Source organism: Lipotes vexillifer, unplaced genomic scaffold (genome assembly GCF_000442215.2).
Source record: "Lipotes vexillifer unplaced genomic scaffold, Lipotes_vexillifer_v1.1 scaffold671, whole genome shotgun sequence".
Lineage (NCBI taxonomy): Eukaryota > Metazoa > Chordata > Mammalia > Artiodactyla > Lipotidae > Lipotes > Lipotes vexillifer.
The window spans coordinates 27969-40820 of NW_006782851.1; the positions used below are offsets into that span (position 1 = coordinate 27969).

The 12852-nt window shown below is 47.9% G+C and overlaps 1 protein-coding gene across 2 annotated transcripts in view; it reads left to right on the forward strand.

The window, feature by feature from the left end:
* LOC103080213 (transmembrane protein 132B-like) overlaps positions 1–10053 on the forward strand; it is a 34806-nt gene extending 24753 nt beyond the window's left edge. Inside the window, exons 2-5 of one of the 2 annotated variants that reach the window (XM_007455444.1) lie at positions 316–521; positions 4907–5177; positions 6955–7146; positions 8799–9947. In XM_007455444.1, the coding sequence (XP_007455506.1) occupies positions 358–521; positions 4907–5177; positions 6955–7146; positions 8799–9947 (1776 nt within the window). In that variant the 5' untranslated portion in view covers positions 316–357. Of the gene's footprint in view, positions 1–315; positions 522–4906; positions 5178–6954; positions 7147–8798 lie in introns of both variants that reach the window. The other variant, XM_007455443.1, reaches the window with a different exon arrangement.
* The last annotated feature ends 2799 nt before the right edge of the window (positions 10054–12852 follow it).

The window sequence follows — 12852 nt, forward strand, 5'->3', positions numbered from 1 at the left end:
TTTGAGTACATAAAGGAGGTGAGGTAAAGGGAAGAAAACACACACAAAAGGCAACAAAGGTTATGGAACTCCATTAAATTATGTTTATGATTTTACTTGTCAGTGGTTCGTAATACAAAATGGTTTTCCTGGAGTCTGTTTATCAGCCTTTGTCCCTAATTAGTGCCTACAAATTACCTTCTGTTCAAGTCATGTTCTCCTGGTTGTCTTGGGTCTCATAAATCAGAGCTGTTGCAGTTCATGAACTTTCATTGTCAGGTTTTGCACGGGCTTTTTCCTGCTGATGCATCGGGAGATTCTATCCCCTCCCCCAAGGTCTCCAGCGGCTGCGATTCGATTTTTGCGAATGGGAAGGAGATGAAGAGCAAAGTGGACACGATCGTGAACTTTACCCACCAGCACTTCACCTCGCAGTTAGAGGTCACCGTCTGGGCGCCCAGACTCCCCCTGCAGGTCGACATCTCGGATACGGAGCTGAGCCAGATCAAAGGGTGGAGGATCCCAGTGGCTTCCAACCGAAGGTGAGGAACCAAGGGGGTGGGGGAATGAAGTTCATCGAGGACTGTGGTTCTGAGGTTCCTGGGGCTCCGATCTGAGGCAAACGTCCTCAGGGACCTAGGCCCTAGGGAAGCTGCATCCACTGTGGGTAATAGTGGGATCGGAGTTCAGATGGATCTGACTTGGGTACTTACGATTATAGTAGGGATTATAATAGGGATAATAGGAGGCGATTATAATAGGGATAATAATCATTTTTACCTCGTAGAATAGTTGCTAGGATTCAGTAAAACGATGCAACGCATAAGAAGCACCTAGCACAAGGCCTGGCACTTAAGGGAAGAGCTCTCTTTCTATTCCCTGCTTCCCTGTTCTTTCCTACCTTACCTCAGTTTCCTGCTTATAAATGTCAGCCATCCTCTATGCAGCACAGTACAATGGTTAAGTTGTGGGCTCTGGAATAAGGCCGCTGAGTTTCACCCTGGCTTTCTCACGTATAGCTGTGTGACCTTGGGCAAGTCACTTGACCCCTCTCTTCCTGTTTCTTCATCTATAAATTGGAGATGACAATAGAGTTACTGAATAGAGTTATCCCAAGAATTCAGTGAAAGGATACATCCTGCAGTAGACAGAATTCTAAAGGTAACATCCCTTCAGGAGTCCCATCTCCTGGTTATTCAATCAAGCACAAATCTGGGACTGCTGTGAAAGGATTTTACAGATGTAATTAAAATTCCAAGTCCGTTAATCTTAAAATATGGAGATCATCCATCAGTTGAGCCCTTTGAAAGCAGAAAGTTTTCTCTAGCTGGTAAATTGTACCATACAGTATGAAACCTTTAGGAATGGACATGTTTCTATTCAGCATAATTCCCTTGAGATCCACCCCAGTCATTGCATGTTTCCATAATTCATTTATTTATTTTGCTGAGTGTATCCTCTGGTAGGGAGTATCACAGTTTGCTTAATCATGCATCCACGGAAGGACACGTTTTTTTTTTCTAGTGTGGGGCTATTTTGGATAGAGATGCTATGACAAAAGCTTGACATACAAGCTTTTGTATGAATGTAGATTTTCATTTTTCTGGGGAAGATGCCCGAGAGGGGAATTGTTGGGTTGTATGTTAAGGGCATATTTAGTTTGTTTTGCTTGTTTGTTTATTGTTTTGTTGTTGTTGTTGTTTTGGGGGTTTTTTTGGCTGTACGCGGGCCTCTCACTGTTGTGGCCTCTCTTGTTGTGGAGCACAGGCTCCGGACGCGCAGGCTCAGCGTCCATGGCTCACGGGCCCAGCCACTCCGCGGCATGTGGGATCTTCCCGGGCCGGGGCACGAAGCTGTGTCCCCTGCATTGGCAGGCGGGCTCTCAACCACTGCGCCACCAGGGAAGCCCAAGGGCATATTTAGTTTTTTTTTTTTTTTTGCTGTATGCGGGCCTCTCACTGCTGTGGCCTCTCCCGTTGCGGAGCACAGACTCCGGACGCGCAGGCTCAACGGCCATGGCTCACGGGCCCAGCCGCTCCGCGGCATGTGGGATCTTCCCAGACCGGGGCACGAACCCGTGTCCCCTGCATCGGCAGGCGGACTCTCAACCACTGCGCCACCAGGGAAGCCCAAGGGCATATTTAGTTTTAAAGGAAGCTGCCAAACTGTTTTCCAGAGAGGCTGCTCCATTTTTCATTCCCACCAGCAGTGTGTTAAGTCATCCAGTTACACACACATCCACATCCTGACCAGTGCTTCAAAAGGTTACCTGCAGTGTGGTACCATTTATGATGATATAGGAAAGAGAAAGCAGATTAGTGGTTGCCATGAGTTAAAGATGGTTTAGAAGTGTAAGGCAGTACACAGGACACCCCTGTGGTGATGGACCAGTTCTGTATCTCGGTTATGGTGATGATTACATGAATCTGCATGTGATAAAAATCACATAGAACTACATATACACACACACAAATGGGTATTCATTAACCTGTCGAAATCTGAATAAGCTCTGTGGTTTGTACCAATGTCAATTTGCTGGTCTGGGTATTGTACCACAGGTATGCAAGATGTTAAATCTGGGAGGCTGGGTAAACAGTGTACAGGACCTCCCTGTATGATCTTCTAAACTTCCAGTGAATTTGAAATGACCTCGAAATTTAAAGTTTTTTTTTTTAACACAACAGAATGCAATTGTTTTATTAATATGGTATTTCTAAAACTTCATTTATTCACTCACCACTTTTATGAGACTGCAACTTTTGAGTACCACCTAGAATACACTTACTACTGTTCTTTCTTCAGTTTTATCTATTTATTTAAGAGAAACTCCACATCACTATCAAAAAATAGCCAACTAGTAAAAATTAATGCAAAGAAAATAAAACATTGTTATTAAATTCTGAGTAGATACAGTTGTTTGTCTGAATTTGTCTTTATGAGCTGGGAGAGACTAGCAGGTATCCGAGAGCCCTTGAAGGTCACCTGGCACCGAACAGAGACGTTCCCTGGGATATAATCAGGATGATTGAAAAATAAAATGGAAATAACCTTTCTGTATGTCAGTCAGTGTTTTTACTGCCACCTAAAATCAAATCATCTCACTTAACAGCAAGGACACTTACCCCTCACTTTGGGAAACTCAAATTGCTAGGTGCTGGTAAAATTTTTTTCCTGTAACTAATAATCTAAACTCAAATTAATTTTTCCATTTTAAAGAGTGTTGAGGAAAAAAAAATCTCATTTCTTTTACCAGGCAAGTCTGAATTAAACTCAGTCTAAGCAATCTCCCCCCAGTATGATAATTTACTTTATATCCATCACTAATAGAAGATGGTAGAAACTGTGAAAGCTAGTTTTACTTTTCTAACCTTGAGGGTTAACCTTTCAGGGAGGTGGAATGACACGTTGTTAAGAAAGTGGGTTTCAGGAGTGACATGGTGCTCGTCCCAAACTGCTAATAACGAACTCTCTGGGCCTCATATTAACTGCTCTGATCCTTGGTTTCTTCATGTAGAAACAGGAGCGAGCTTCAGGGCTGTTGTGAAGAGAAATGAAGTCTGTTATAAAAAGGGAGAGAAAGGGACTTCTCTGGTGGTCCAGTGGTTAGGGCTCCACGCTTTCACTGCCGAGGGCCCGGGTTCGATCCCTGGTTGGGGAACTGAGGTCCCACAAGCTGTGCGGTGCAGCAAATAAATTTTGTTTTAATTTTTAGAAAAAGGGAGAGGGCACCAGTAGAGGGACAGCGGCCAGGCTTGGACTCCATGTCGAGGTGACCGGTTGTGTGGCTGTGACCCAGTTGCCCCTTCTCTCTGTGCCTGAGTTTCCTCACCGGCGAGATCAGCTTCTAGAACACCCTTTTCCTCGGGGCCTGTGCAGATGACGTGGGCCACTTGTGTGTGGCTGGCAGGTGGCACGTGGCCCATTTACGTCAGCTCTTTACAGGAGCACGCAGGGCAGGACCCGGCACATGCTAGGTCTAACCCAGCACGTATAAGTCTCTGCCCCTTTCTCCCCTGACCCAAGACCCATCCACCGAGGGCCACAGACCAGTCAGCAGCCATCAAACCAGGTCCTTTCATAAAGGACACGGGACAGGTGTATCTCGAGGAGAAGGTTCTAGAATGGCTGAGCCAGAGAGGGTTTCTCAGGGTGGGTGTGGGCAGGTGAGTAAGGGGACAGGAGGAAGGGGGAGAAGCCAGGACGCAGGTGGCAGACGTGGTTCAGTAGTTTCAGCAGCTCTGCGGGTCGGCGACCACTCAGATCAGGGCGGATGGGAGGTAGGAGGCTTTACCCCGATCGCCTTTAGGGCCCGGAGCTCAGAGGAAGCCGCTTCTGTAGAGATGGAAGGGCCTGATCCGGGGAAGGGGCCGGATGTGGGCACCGTCCCCAGGTGATGGTTCACGAGGGCCGCCCTCAGGTGTCGTCACACCTGGCCTGCATCTGCTCAAGCACACCTGCAGGGCGGTAAGGGGGGTCCTTGTCATCTCCACTCCCAAGGTGAGGTGCCCATGCGGGAGTGACTGATGGCTCAAGGCCAGCCTCCACCCGGCTCTTCTGACCCCAGACCTCCCGTTCCCTCCTCTAGCCCCCGTTCATCCCCGCACGGGGGATCTTGATGAAGTTGCAGACTTCCAGAACACAGGACAGAGATGCAGCCTCTGCCCGTGTGGGGCTGGTCCCCGCCTGGTGCTGGGCGGGCACGGCAGGGGCCGAGCTGGGCTTCTGTGCTCCGAGCACGTGGCAGTGCGCGTGGCGCTCGGTGACCACCAGACAGTGCCCGGGGAATGAACGAAGGAGCAGACGGCGGGTGACCCGATGGTGAGCAGCTCACACCGAGCAGGGCAGAGTCACGGGGAATGAGGACAAAGGGGGGCGCGAGACACCTCCCCGCAGCGATGACGTTTGCTCTGCCGTGTGTGTGTCCCAGGCCCGCCAGAGACAGCGAGGACGAAGACGACGAGGAAAGGAAGGGCAGAGGCTGCTCTCTGCAGCATCAGCGCGCCCTCGTGCGCGTCCTCACCCAGTTCGTGGCCGAGTCACCCAACTCGGGTCAGCTGAGCTACATGCTGGGCCCCGACTGGCAGTTTGACGTCACTGACCTCGTGATGGATTTCATGAAGGTGGAAGAGCCGAGAATTGCTCAGCTACAGGACGGCAGGACCCTGGTGGGCCGGGAGCCGGGCATCACCACCGTGCAGGTACCGGCACCCACCCCTCGCCGCCTCCCACAGCCCCGGTCTGTGTTGATAAGGGTCCAGGTAGACGCTGTCGTGCAGGGCGGTGTGCGCCTGTGTCAGAGAATCATGGGCAGTAACAGAGGGTTCGTCGGTTCTAACGATCCAGACTCAAATTATATCTCGCGTTTTGGAGAGAGTTGAGAAAAAAATCTCATTTCTTTGACCAAAGCTGAATTAAACACCCAGTCTAAGTAATCTTTCCCCCAATATGATAGTTTACTTTTCATGTATCACTGATAGAAGACAGTAGGTGGAACCTGTGAAAGCTAGTTTTATTTTCTAAACTTGAGGATTAAACATTTAGCTATGTTTTACCTTAACAGTGGACAAAAAATTAAAAAGTAAAACGTATTGCACTAAAATTAATAAAAAGCACTCTCCATTTTACTGTAGTAAAACAGTAAAACTATTTTCTAGGCAACGTTGACAGGATAATTCTGCAGAAAGAGTGCAGCATAGTTTTTGAATAACAAATTAAAATGTTACTGCTCAGAGCTAATTAAGTCAGATTTTAGGTTTTGCCAAAGTTAATTTTTGACAAAGCTGTACTCAACGTTATATTTTCATTACTCTTCTATTTCTGTGTAACAAACCACCGCCAGTCTCCCAACTTAAAGCACCACTAAGTTATCAACTCGGAGTTCTGAAGCTTGGGAGTCCAGGTGAGCCTGGAGTACCAAGCCAAGTGTACCACAAGGCTGTGGTCAAGGTGTGGGCCAGGCTGGGCCTCTGTGCGGGCTTCGGAGAAGGATTTGCTTCCCAGCTCAGGCTGCTGGCAGAATGCAGTTCCTCGCAGTGTGGGCTTGAGGACTCTGTTTCCTTGTGGACTGTCAGCCAGGGCTCATTCTCTGCTCCTAGAGGCCACCTGCCTTCCTTCTCATGGGGCCTCTCCATCACCAGATTCTCACTCTTTGAACCTCTCTGACTTTTCCTTTTTCCACCAGCCAGGGAAAGCCCTCTGCCCGTGTGATTACAGGGGACCCACCCGGCTAACCCAGCATAACCTCTCTATTCTAAGGCCAACTGTGCCATATCCTATAACATAGTCGGGAGGGTGATTTCTCATCATATTCACAGGTTTGAGAGATTAAGCAGGACCTCTTTGGCAGGACAGGTCTAGAAATTCTGCCCACTAGATATTCCTCTCCATTTGTTAGTCACCCCCGCTTGCAAGCTAGATGGTGCATTAGGAGTGGTTTCTTAGAAGAATAAGATTCTCTTTCCCACTTTGCTTACCTGGTTTATCCAATGATGACGCAGCAGCCCACGCAATGGTGACTAATGGCCCGTAGTGGACATCTAACTGCCCACTGAAAGGAATAAGTGCAGGGAGAGATGGCCGAGCACCAATCCTTTAAAGTTTTACCACAATTCTGCCATTTTCACACCTAAATATTAGTTGTTGGAAAGATGTTACTCTTTGGTGCTTGGTACCCAGGTGGGCAATTTTTAGTTATTGCCTTTAAATTAAATCATGGTTGGTTTGTTTGGTTTTTTTTTGAAAATACAGTGCTGCTATCATGATGTGACTCAAAGTAAAGAAAATGGACCAAGATGATATTTGTAAAACTCCCTCACTTGGAGAGCGTAATTGAACAGGGGCATAACGCTCACACACACAATTTCCATACGTGCACTCATGTCGGGAAACCTGGGAGAACACGGTGGTGGAAACACCAGTTAAGGAGTTTTGAATGGTGTGAGGGGCAGAGACTGAGGTGTCTCGCTGACCCTGCAGGTCCTGTCGCCTCTCTCTGACTCCATCCTGGCTGAGAAGACGGTGACCGTCCTGGATGACCGTGTCACCATCGTGGACCTGGGCGTGCAGTTGGTGGCCGGCTTGTCTCTTTTCCTGCAGCCTCACAGGTTGGACAAAAGAGCCATCATTTCAACAGCAGCTGCCCAGGATGTTCTTCAAGCCCCACAGCAAGTAAGAGTCCAGAATCCTTTCGTCCCTGGCCAGTTGAGACCGCTTCTCTCGCTCTCACATCCTGCAAAGGAGATCCGTAGAGAGAGGACTCATAGCTGGGACTAGTGATTCTTGAAGCGTCTTCCTGTTTATCCAGTCTGTCCTGTCTCTGAGAAAAGGACTCAGTGGCTTAGATACATTTTCCTCGTATGTGTTTCTAATCCACCAACCACATGCCCATATGCTACTTGCTTTAGAGCAGCCTTATCTGTTTTAGGCACAGTCCGCTGCTAGACCGTGACCAAAGGCTCACATGTTTTCCCTTTTGTCAAAGCAGGTGCCTTTTGATACAGTAAGTAAGTCCCCTACATATGAACGAGTTCCGTTCCGAGAGTGCGTTCGTTAAGTCCAACGAAGTTAGCCTAGGTACCCAACTAACGCAATCGGCCATATAGTACGGTACCGTAATAGGCTTATAATACTTTTCACATAAATAATACATAAAAAACAAACACAAAAAAAGAAGACTTTTTTTTTTTTTTTGCGGTACGCGGGCCTCTCACTGTTGTGGCCTCTCCCGTTGCGGAGCACAGGCTCCGGACGCGCAGCCTCAGCGGCCATGGCTCACGGGCCCAGCCGCTCGGCGGCCTGTGGGATCTTCCCGGACCGGGGCGTGAACCCGCGTGCCCTGCATCGGCAGGCGGACTCCCAACCACTGCGCCACCAGGGAAGCCCAAAATAAGACATTTTTAATCTTACAGTAAAGGACCTTGAAAAGTACAGTAGTCCAGTGCAACAGCTGGCACACAGGGGCCAGCATCGAGTGAAGAGGCAAGAAGAGTTACTGACTGGAGGGGAGGACGAGGGAGATAATAGAGTACTGCTGTACTCTATACAGTCCTGTGCAGCAAAGGACACAAAAGCACAACCACTTGCAGAGGACGCAGGCACGCGAAAATGTACGCCGGACATGTGAACTGGTTTACGTGATTGGACATGCGAACGCACGTTCGCATCTTTGAAAGTTCACAACTTGAAGTTTCGTATGTAGGGGACTTACTGTGCTCAGAAATTCCATTTCAGCTACTTGAACAAGCATGGCTAATAGGCACCCAGTCACCACTGTTGACAATTATTGGCAACTCTCAGACTCTCCCCCATCTTTAAACTTTGACGTGTCATTGATAAAGATACCAGGGCACCGTGCCTTTCAAGCCAGCTGGTCTCCTAACGCGTCCTTCCTTAAGTGCTTCCAGCCAGTGCATGTTCCAGCAATCAGCATTGGCTACCTCATAAAGAATGTTCAAAGGGATATTCTCTTGAGCAGGCGCCTGATTAGTTGCACCTGAATATGATTCAGATAAATTGCCTGATCTTTCAAAATGTTTTTAGAAAGGTCAAAGTCAAATTCTGTTGTCTGGCATGCAATAAATTAATATACACTTTAATGCACTTGTTAAAGCATATTGTTTGTGTCTCACATCAACTATAGCTATAGCTTAGGGCCGATGCCGGTTCCAGGCAGTGTCGAGAGCTATTCACGATAATAAAACATAGAAATCAATTTTTCTCAGATTGTATGTTTAAATAATATTACATAGGAAATCGCATTTACATTTGCAGGTTTGAAGGAACCTGATTATAACATGATGCTTTGCTTTCATTTTTCTTAGGAAGCAATAGTCAGTTCTTGGATTCTGTTCAGTGACGGTTCGGTGACACCTTTAGACATTTACGATCCCAAGGATTTTTCGGTCACTGTCTCATCATTGGATGAAATGGTGGTGTCTGTCCAGGCAAACCTTCAGTCCAAATGGCCGGTTGTCGTTGCAGAGGGGGAAGGGCAAGGGCCCTTGATTAAACTGGAAATGATGATCAGTGAGCCCTGTCAGAAGACCAAGAGGAAGGGCGTTCTTGCCGTGGGTAAAGGGAACGTCAAGGTCAAATTTGAAGCAAATACTGGTGAGCACCAAGGAGGCACCAACGACGTTGAGGGCGGCAGTCGGGAATATAAAGACCACGTGAGGAACAGCATAGGGCGCGAAGGAGGCCAGGAGAGGGCAGTGCAGCAGCGGTTCCAACATGGCGCCCCTGCCGGCCACGGGGAAAGTACCAACCAAAGCACAACCCCGCAGTCTCCCATGGAAGGAACGGATAAGAAGCTGCTCAAGAGTGGTGGTCCAGACGCCTTTACAAGCTTCCCCACTCAAGGGAAGTTACCGGAACCCCATAATCCTAGTGACCTTACGGTGACCTCCAGGGGGTTGACCGACTTGGAGATCGGCATGTACGCCCTGCTCTGCGTCTTCTGCCTGGCCATTTTGGTCTTCTTAATTAACTGTGTGGCGTTTGCCTGGAAATACAGGCACAAAAGATTCGCCGTGAGCGAGCAAGGCGACATCCCCCATTCCCACGACTGGGTCTGGCTGGGGAACGACGTGGAGCTTTTGGAGAACCCGGTGGACGTGACCCTCCCGTCGGAGGACTGCACGACCATGATCGACAGGGGGCTGCAGTCCGAGGAGAGGAACTTCCTTCTGAACGGCGGTTCCCAGAAGACTTTCCCTAGTCAGCTGCTCAGACCTTCTGACTTTGTCTACGAGAAAGACGTGACAAACGAACCTCTGAGTTCGTCCGGCCCAAAGAGGAAGAGGGTCAAGTTTACGTCCTACACCACCATCCTCCCGGAGGACGGCGGTCCGTACACCAGCTCCATCCCGTTTGACAGTGATGACAGCATCCAGTGGGTGTGCCCAGACGTGGGGCTGGGGGCGTCCCAGGGCTTCCGAGAGTACATGGAGAGGCTGCAGGACCGGATGTAAAATCCTTTCTCCTGTCTGTATTTACCTTTATGCCTTCTGCCTTTTGAATGGTGGAGCCTGAGTCTGACCAGCAATAGGGGATGAGTTAACAAAGCTTCGTCTGTGGAGGTCTGGCGGGATCCCTTTCGAAGCAGCCATCAGGGAGAGCAAAGGCAGCTGGGTTTGAAGCCAGGACGTGCCCCCAGATGAGCTACCAGGGGGTCCTGGAGAAATTCTAAGACCACGGTTTTATCTGCTGCCTGGTACTAGCTCAGTTCAAATATAATAAACCAGACCCCACAGACATTGTTAATCATCTCGTGGCAAAACGGCCGTGTGGAATTAGAAAAGACTTGGGTTTGATTTTTCTACTCCTAGACCTTTTAAAGCACAGTGGACATTTCTTGCCCTTGGCCTGAGACTGGACATACGTGAAAGATGCTGAATGTAGCCGCCCATATTTGTTACGAGCACTGCTCATTATTTTTATATATCTTTGCACCTGCACCTGGTTCCTTTGACCTCTGCAATTCTTTTTGAAACATGAAGACAAGCAGTTTCATTCTTTTCTCTGAAATCTGTTTGATTTACATATGAATTTTAGTCCCTGTGATGTGCCACGTCCTGTTATTTCCTGGGTGTCTGTGCAGGCTCTCAGGGTCTTTCCAGTTTTCCTCACTGCATCCCTTAGGGGCAATGTCTAAGAAGCTTAGCCTCGTGCCATCTTTCTTTCTTTTTGTTGTTGAACTTTCTTGTATCAGACGGGGACATGGGATTTTACTTAAAATATTGATATACTGTAAGAGAGGGCCAACTTCTTTACAGTTTTCCACATGAAGCTTAAAAACTTTGGAGAAAAGTTGTGAACAGTGAACCTTTACTTTTATCCTCTGCTTGCGGGAGTCATGAGGACCTCTTTCCTGGGGTGCATTTCTGAGGACGAAAAAAAAGTCCTCAAAGTAGTTGTATTTATACTAATGCTTTGTGGTCAACACCATTTGTTATCCAAACTGAAATCAAAATCTAGAAATGATATGCAGAGAAAGGAAATTGCATAGGAAATATCTTCAGATTAAATTTTTCTTTTACCAGAACAAAACTTTTTAAAAACAGTAAATGAAATGATGTTTCAACTTAGCAATATGTAGAAATCTACCCATACAATGATTTCCGCCCACCACCAAAAAAAAACAAAAAAAAACAACCCCAAACATATATCTATCCTCAGTCATGACTCTGGCAGAGATAAAACCTATACAGGGTGTCCGTTAATGGAGAACAGCAATGGGTTTACCCCCCAAATTCATAAAATAAATGACTCTTCCAGAAGCTTGAGAAGCAGTTGTGATGAAAAACCATAGCTATTGGGAAATCAAAGTGGCAAGAGAGAAAAAAAAAAAAAATCATGATTCCTGCATAACTTTTAAATAAACAATGTTTTTCAAAGAACGGCATGCCTGGTCTCAAGCAAAGCAAGAATTTCAGATTAGGAAACCATGACAACGTCCTGTGAAGATGCACTAGCTGGAAAATCAGACACTGGATGAGTATATGCGTCATTCGGAGCTTTCTTGAGCCACTTGCGTCTCTGAGAGGTAGAATTTTAAAGGCCCAGACAGTCAAGGACCTGCAGGAGGTGTTGAAACAGTTTCTTGACTCCTGATGGCTGTTGACTGGGCTGTTCAAAAGGGTGTGCTGCTGTGGTTCTCTTCTGGGGTTCCGTGGACAGGAGTGTGACACCAGCCTTCTCCAACCATGACATGGCAGACACAGAATTCCCCTTGTGTCTCTTGCCCACAGGACTACAATACGTTTGTAAACTGCACCTAAGTTACCAGTGATACACTGCCTGACCTGACCTCAGAGGCTGGTGTCCAGTGGCTCTTGTGTTTAAAATGGGGGTTAGGAGCTGAAGCTGCTGAGGTTCCCCGGATCTTCCAGTCCGATTGGGCAGTGAAACCAGGAGACCCAGGCCTCAGCTTCCAAAGGAGTTTGCAAAGAGGTGGCTGACACCTTGTAGGAAGAGCTCCTCTGGTGGCCAGAGGAAGCTGCCTCTGCTTTTCAAAGGGCTTGGCAAGGAGGAAGCCTAAAGCCAACTGCGTAGGGCCGGAGAGGGTTTCAGGCGCTCGCTGAAGCATAGCTGTCCCCGGGAGCCGCGCTTCTCCTGTCAGATATTTTCCATTTTCTCTCCCTTTAGGTCTTGGACATTCCAGACAGGGTGGGGATGTCACTTCTGAAGCTGAGGACCCTCAACTGATACAGGGGGTGAGTCTCTCTCACACACACAGCAGGCTGCCTCGCACTGGTAAAATGAGGCTTCCCGTGGGTATAATTCGGGAGGGGACAAAGGAAGTTACTATTGTCACGGGGAGCCTTATTAAGGGGCATACAAATTAGAGCATCTCGTATGGTCCGAGTGCTTGATGTGACGCAGAAGGCAAACTGGGGAGAATCAGGAAGGGCCAGGGGTTTCTCTGCGGAGCCGGGAACTGACCGTGGTTCTGAAGACGCCTCCCTTGGGTAAGCTGACGTCACCCAGAGTGATGCAGGCTGCATAAACCACCTTTGCTGGTTTCTGTTGAGACTCAGTTCAAAATAAAAATCAAATGGAAGGTTTCAGGGCAGAGATCCCTTTTACCACACCTCCCATATATGCACACATACATACGTATTATACCCACGTGTGTGTGTGAGTAGTGAAGAATCAGAAATTCAGCTTTTTTGTGGGAATCAACACTGTCAGTTGTTCTCAGGTTTGGTGTGGACACTATTCAGCTTAACAGAATGTCACTGAAGTTCTTTCTGCTCTAAATATTCCCTGCTGACTAGAGACTATGGGTTTATCGGCTTGTTTTCCAACTAGTCAATTTAAAACAAATAGGAACTATACCTCCGAAATATTTCAGCTCAAATGGCGGGGGGGGGG